Here is a 7500-nt window from a genome sequence, read left to right on the forward strand (position 1 = left end):
ATAAAAGAAAGAAATGAGATGAACGAAGGAATTATGTCATAAAAATGATTATTTTTGACCGGCTGCGGGGACTTCGGTTTAAAGCAGTTTCGATTTCCGTTGATGCTAAAAAAAATTACTCTTACCAAATTGGTTATCATTGACTGGCAGACGTTTGCTTTGTTCACGTGGAAATTATTTCAGTCCGAGCGGTTGTTCCAATTAGGTTGAAATTATCATATCGAACGTTATACACGGCCACTTGTGTTCGGTCGGTTAAAAAATCGCACACGCCCACAGCCGCACACGGATAAGGACACGTACTTGTACACGTAGACACGTAGATACATACACACATACACACGCACACGCACGCAGGTGTGAAATCGGAAATTTATTTGCACTATCATTTGCAAGCTTTCAATAGGAACAATTCACAAGCTTTTTATAACGCCTCTTCCAGGTGTTTTTCAAATGACTAATTAGCTGCTTGTGACAGTAGTTATTACAAAGTTGTTTGCGTTTTTAAGGCATTGCCAGAAAATCAATGCGATTCTCGTGTTAAAGTTTATGATGTTAGCCTGTTTGTCTCTTTCCTTTCCTTTTTCTTATTGTCGTTAAGATGTGCAAGGATATATTCAGTGAATCGTGAGGTTAGTATTTGAAAAGGATTAATCGTCAGCCGTTTGATCAGTTAATAAGATTTAGAGAGATTTAAAAAAAGGAAAATTAAGTGATGTTGATTTTTTGTGTGCGTCTGATTTGCATGCGGTTCTCTAACGGTTGGTTTTAAATGAATCTGAATTTTCCTAATGTTTGTTAATTAGTTCTGCAGTCGAGTTCATTTTTTAAAATTTAAATTGAAATATTCGTTGGATATTTAATTAGTGGAATTCGTTATAAAATTGTCTTTGAATTAATTGGTCATTCGTTTTTTTATGTGATGTAGGTTAATATTTTGTTTGAAATGTTTGTAAAGGCAGCTTCTTGTGTATTGAAACGCTATCAGTGATTGCCTTTTAAAGTGACGGGCTCAACAAACCACACGTTTTTAATAGAAGTTGAAGAGGCTTGTAAAATGGCAACATTAAGAAAACGTTGTCTTTCCCGCTGCGAGAAAGAAAAAAATATGCGTCACTATTATATATTTCATCTGTCGCGCCAGCGTTTTTTCTCTCGCTCTCTCACGCACGAAGACGTACAGGAATTGTTGAAAATGTATTACTCTGTGATAACTAAGGTGTACGTATGCGTGGTTGTGTGTGTGTGTGTGTGTGTGTGTGTGTGTGTGTGTGTGTGTGTGTGTGTGTGTGTGTGTGCGTGTGCGTGTGCGTGTGTGTGTGTGTGTGTGTGTGCGTGCGTGCGTGCGTGCGTGCGCGCGCGCATATATATATATATATATATATATATATATATATATATATATATATATATATATATATATATATATATATATATCTGTGTGTGTGTGTGTGTGTGTGTGTGTGTGTGTGTGTGTGTATGTATGTATGTATGTATGTATGTATGTATGTATATATCTGTGTGCGAGGTATACTGGGAAAGAACATATAAAAATATAAGAAAACTAACGATTCGTATGAAATTGAAGGCAGAAAAATGGCGAAAACGAACATAAGAGACCATTAGAATTAAAAAAACGTAAAAAGGTAAATTCCCCCTCGTGTTATTTTTCTTCTTTTCTCCGCCATTTCCACGGACCATTTGCCTTTGTGTGGCCGGACAATAAAGACTTACAAGAATACAAGACACATCTTAATAGAATTCCTTTCTATTTCCATTTACCGTGCGGTCATTAGAAGAGGGGTGGGGAGCGAGGGGGGAGAGGAAGGGGAGGGGGGAGGGACACAAACCCTCACCCCCTCTAAACCCTCCACTCCACGTCTCTTGGTCTTTCTTCACACTTCATGCCCCTCCTCGTCCTCCCGTACTCCTGTGTTTCTTCCTCCTCTCTCCCTCTCCCCCAACCCCCCTCTTCCCAATGCACTCCTATACCCACGCCCGCACCCCTCCGAGGCCTTCTATATCCTCATGCCCCACCACCCCATACTTTCATTTTCTCCTCGTCTCGCCCATGCATTCCCACCCCTCATTCCCTTTCTCCTCCCACTCATGATCTACCATCCATTCCGGTTCCCCGCACTATTATCCGTCCTCATCCTCCTGCTCCTTGTCCCTCCTGTGTCCTCCGACCCTAGCCTCATCACTCATCCACACTCATCCCTTTCACCCACCCTCATCCCCCATTCCTCATCCATTCCACCCATCCAGGTCCTCTCCCCATCCACTGTCACCCATTTCCATCCCGCCTGACCACCCTTCGCCCAGCCCCACTCTCGGCCGCGCCTTCCCCGAAACTCAAGAGCTAACCCGACCTTCCCGCCGGTAGGTCAGTCGAAAGGGGAAGGTCGGTGGTACCTTTTTTCCCTCGCTGCCATTCATCCGCAAGCTCAGACTTTTCTCCCCTTCCCTTCCCTCTCTCCCTCCCTTTCTCCTCTCCTTGTCTCTTCTTTTCCTCCCTCGTTCCTGTCTTCTGCTCGCCTTCCTCCCTCTTCTTTCCTCTCTCCCGCATATACCAAAGGCGCGCGCGCACACACGCACAGGCGCACACACACACACACACACACACACACACACACACACACACCACACACACACACACACACACACACACACACACACACACACACACACACACACACACACACACACACTCATACACGCACGCACGCACGCACGTACACACCAGAGAGAGAGAGAGAGAAGAGAGAGAGAGAGAGAGAGAGAGAGAGAGAGAGAGAGAGAGAGAGAGAGAGAGAGAGAGAGAGAGAGAGAGAGAGAGAGAGAGAGAGAGAGAGAATATAGAATGAATCGAGAGAATAGAAAAATAGTGATAGTAAGGTCGCATAAAGTGCGAGTGATTACGCGAGAGGGAATAAGAGAGAGGGAGAGAGAAAGAAAAAGAACAGAAATCAAGAAGACCCTCCCTTCCCCTCCCCCTCCAAGCTTTGTAATTACGCACTTCCTCGAGTTTCCTCCAAGTTGAGTGCACTTCTCGATTAAGTGGTCCCCTCATCAGATTTTTTCATGAATGATAATCTCGGATAATGCACCGAGTCATGAACAGCGAATATTAACTCGAACGGGAGAGAAAGGACTGAGGGAGACGTCACAGGCTGAAGCCAACAGGTCTGGGCGTTTCACTGCATATGGTTTCAGTTGGGCCAATTTTGTCATGTTTTTAAGATCGATGTGCTTGAAAGGTCGTCGTATTTCATATGAATAGATTGATTTGTAAATCCATGGATGGATTTATAATATGTACACACACATGTGTATATATAGAATGTATATTGTGTAGACTTTGATTAATCCAAAGGTTGCCAAATGTTGATGAGTTATATATTGTTATACCTGTATTTGTCCCTATTTTTCTTCAACGACGAATGTGCGTATGTTCTTAATTAGCTTGCCCCCCCCTTCCTTCCCCCACATCCACACACCTCCGGTCACAGCCATGTAAGTCACGACCGCACTGCGCAAGGGGCCTGAGTGGGTCGCAGGTGAGAGGGATCGGGACCTTAGATAACCCAGGTCACGGAGAGGCGCAGTCAGGCCGGGCGGCGGCATCTGCGGCTGGGAGAGTGAGCAGCTCCCACATGGCTTAGCGGATTCGTAGGTAGTTTCCGCGTGTGGCTTGGTCTTGATCCAGCACTTAATTAAGCCGGAGCTTTGTGTGGCTTAATTCCTCGCGCTTTTCTTTTATTTCCATTTTTAGAGAGAGAGAAAAATATATATATCCCCGCGCCGTCACTTTCGGAAACTTGATCCCCTCCCCTCTCCTCTCGCTTTCCCCTCTCCTCCCGGCCTTTCTCTTTCTAGCCCCTTCGCTGCTGGTCCCTATCCTCCCCTTCCCTCCCCATTCTGAAGGATGTTGACTAACCCCTTTCCCGGTGCCTTGCAGGGTGGAGGACGCCGGTCAGGAGGCTCGTGGGTAAAGAGCCCAGGAGTGCGGCGCCCCGAGGTATCCCAGGTGACGCTGCAGGGATGGCTGTACAAGCAGGGCGCCGACGGCCTGCACCTCTGGAAGAAGAGGTGGTTCGTCCTCTCCGAGTACTGCCTGTACTATTACAAAGGTAAGATCTGTAGAAGCAGATGATGTTTTTTAGATCTTTTTTTCAGTCACGGTTATGAGTAAGATTAGTTATTAATGAGGCAATTATCATCGTTTCCTCGTGCCTTTGTTCAGCATCATCCCCTCTCGAGCTTGATCACAAGACAAGCCGGGGATGGGGGCCGAGGAAACGTCCCATTGTGAAGTCTTTATGTAAGACGACCCTCGATGGGGGCTGGCGACGCATCCCGCACCAACCCGCACTCTTCTTGTCGTCCTGACGTCCTCTCGTGCCGGAAGTAAGTCAAGGGAGGGGGGTGGAATACGTAGATGACATCATTATGAGCCAGGTGCTGTCTTCATACTTCATCTGTCGCGAAAATATGATGGATGCGCGGCGTGCATATCAGCTCCACAATGTGCGCGGCGGGGCGTAATGCAGGTTTTTTGTTGTTGTTGTTGTCTGTTGCGTTCGAAACGTTTGAAGACCAGCCGTATGTTTTTTTTTTGTGAGTATCAGAAGTGACTTGCCTGACAATCAGTAGAAAATTTGTTTTGCGATTCAGAAATGAGTGATAAATAAAAAGCTTTAGGGTTTTTGAAGTGTTAAATTTCGTATCAGGATAATGAAATTAATATAGCGAAGCCACATTGGACAAAGTCGAACTAGTTGAGGCGGGGCCGACGCGGATCTGCGAATAGAAGCCATTGGCCAGAGGGACCATAGAAATCGAAATTCTATCTCCAGGTATTTGGCGCATTATTACATACATTTCCACGGGAAATATTCGACTTCAAATTACGGTCGTTTTCATTCCAAATGCCCCAGATCATATACGCCTTACTTAAACGACCCGTTGATGAGGGCTAATTAGGGTAAAAGTCGGCAATTACTTTTGAATCCAGTAATTGTCGTATGGTCGCCATAATTACTCAGCGACGGAGGTACAAAAACGCAAATATTTCCACAAAGGCGAACTGGAATCGCTCCGCCCATCTTTGTTGTGGCGACTTGTCCGTTGTCTTCGAAACGGCTTCGACTTCGGCTTAAATATTTGGCTTAGTTGATCTCAGGTTCTGCAGGAATGTTGTACATAGGAAAGGCGTGTACAAGGGCACGTACACATTTGAATGAACGTGAGTGTTTACATTTGCGGGCATGTACTCGCCTGCTTTGATTGTTTCTGTTTCTTCTCGTATGTTTTCTTCTTTTTTTTTTTTTTTTTCTCTCTGCCTCTTTTTTCTTTTTCATTTTTGGACTCTGCCCGAATTCCCGTTCCTTCTCATCATTTGTTTGTTTGTCTTAACTCTCACCCTTTCTTTGCCTTTTCCCATTCTTTCCCTTGCTCTTCCTTCCCTCCCTCCCTTTCCCTTCTCTACCCTTCTCTTCCCTTCCCTTTCATTTCCTTTCCTCCCCTCCCCTTTCCTCTCATCCCCTCCCCTTTCATTTCCTTTCCTCCCCTCCCCTTTCCTCTCATCCCCTCTCCTTTCCTCTCCTCCCCCTCCACTCCGGTTCCCTCCCTCCCTTCCCTCCAACTTCTCCCTACCTCCCTTCCCTCCAACTTAATCCTACCTCCCTCCTTACTTGTCTCTGTACCTCTCTGCCTTCCTTCCTGCCCACTCACCCTCCTTCCCATCCCCCTCCCTCCCTCCCTCCCTCCCTCCCTCATTCTCCCCACCAACCATAACTCCCTCCCTCCCTTCCTACTCACTTTCCGCCCCTACCTCCCTCCCTACCCACCCCCTCCTTACTCACTTTCCCTCCCTCCTTACTCACTTTCCCTCCCTCCCTACTCACTTTCCCTTCCTTCCTCCCTTCCCACATTCCCATTTCTCTCCCTCCCTCCCCACCTTCTCACCTCCCTCCCTCCCTCCCCACCTTCTCACCTCCCTTCCCACCTCCCTCCCTCCCTCCCCACCTCACCTCCCTTCCCACCTCCCTCCCTCCCTCCCCACCTTCTCACCTCCCACCCTCCCTCCCTCCCCAATAAGGCAAGAAGTCCAGTACGGATAACCTGCCGATGTGTCACCTGATGTAATGTGATCTCCCGCCCGCCCGCCCTGGCTAGCGTGCCGACGTGTCCTCACTATCTCCCCACCCCCTTTTCTTACACGCAGAGGACTTTGCTTCACCTACCTATTTTTCTTTTACTCGTTTTCTGTCTCCCACTCTTTCTCTTTCTAGATTTTTTCCTTCTTTTTCTCTTCCTCTCTCTGTCTCTCTCCTTTCTCCGCTCCTCTCATCTCATCTCCCTCTCTCCCTCTCTCTCCCTCTCCCTCTCCCTCTCCCTCTCCCTCTCCCTCTCCCTCTCCTCCTCTCCTCCTCCTCCTCTCCTCCTCTCCTCCTCTCCTCCTCTCTCCTCTCCTCTCCCTCCCTCTCCCTCCTCTCCCTCCTCTCTCTCCTCTCTCTCTCTCCTCTCCTCTCTCCTCTCTCTCTCCTCTCCCTCTCTCTCTCTCTCTCTCTCTCTCCTTCTCTCTCTCTCTCTCTCTCTCTCTCTCTCTCTCTCTCTCTCTCTCTCTCTCTCTCTCTCTCTCTCTCTCTCTCTCTCTCTCTCTCTCTCTCCATCTCCCTATATCCCTCCTTCTCATTCCCTCCATCTCCCTTCATCCCTCCTTCTCTCTCCCTCCATCTCCCTTCATCCCTCCTTCTTTCCCTCTCTCCCTATCTCCTTCCTTCCCTCTCTCTCTATCTCCTTCCTTCCCTCTCTCCCTATCTCCCTCCTTTCCTCTTTCTCTATCTCCCTCCTTCCCTTTCTCCCTCCCTATATTCCCCTCTCATTCTCTCTATATCTTTTCCTCACCCTCCCGCTTCCTTTATCTTTGCACCTGTCAACTACCCCTCCTCCCCTTAATGCACCTGTATGTTGCATCCAGTCCCTTCCCTTGTCGGGAATGCTGTAATGGTTCTCGTATTTTTGCAAAAAACGACACGAATGTCGCCCTTTTTAAATATAAAACAATACTGCTCCTCTTGTTTCGTTTCATATATAAAAGACGACTTATAACAATCCCGCCTCAATAAAATCTGATTCTTATATCTAATTCTCCTCCCGCGGTGCAAGGATGGTGGCAAGGGAAGAGGGCAGCAGTGTGTTATGGGTGCACTGTTGCCATACCCGTGTGTGCATGTACCTGCTATTATCCCACGACCACCCCGGGCAACGGAGCGGCGTTAAGCGGGCCCGGTGTAGACATTGGGCCTAAGAATTCGCAGCAGCGGGAGTACCGTTCGCGGAATCGATGCCAGGTGGGATGAGGCGGCCGTTGGACACTCGTTACAGCAAAAATCGAAGAGCGAAGGATGAGCCGCGGGTTGGTGTGAGTGAGGTCTTGCAAGATTGCTCGGAATGTTGTTACTCTGGCCGACCCCAGACCCAGTGTTGCCACCT

The 7500-nt window shown here is 47.7% G+C and overlaps 1 protein-coding gene across 12 annotated transcripts in view; it reads left to right on the forward strand.

The window, feature by feature from the left end:
* LOC113815219 (uncharacterized) overlaps positions 1–7500 on the forward strand; it is a 359930-nt gene that overhangs the window by 174430 nt on the left and 178000 nt on the right. For all 12 annotated transcript variants that reach the window (XM_070122026.1, XM_070122023.1, XM_070122034.1 and 9 more), the window contains one exon: positions 3962–4133. In XM_070122026.1, the coding sequence (XP_069978127.1) occupies positions 3962–4133 (172 nt within the window). The remainder of the gene's footprint in view (positions 1–3961; positions 4134–7500) is intronic.

The sequence above is a fragment of the Penaeus vannamei genome, chromosome 5, assembly GCF_042767895.1.
Source record: "Penaeus vannamei isolate JL-2024 chromosome 5, ASM4276789v1, whole genome shotgun sequence".
Lineage (NCBI taxonomy): Eukaryota > Metazoa > Arthropoda > Malacostraca > Decapoda > Penaeidae > Penaeus > Penaeus vannamei.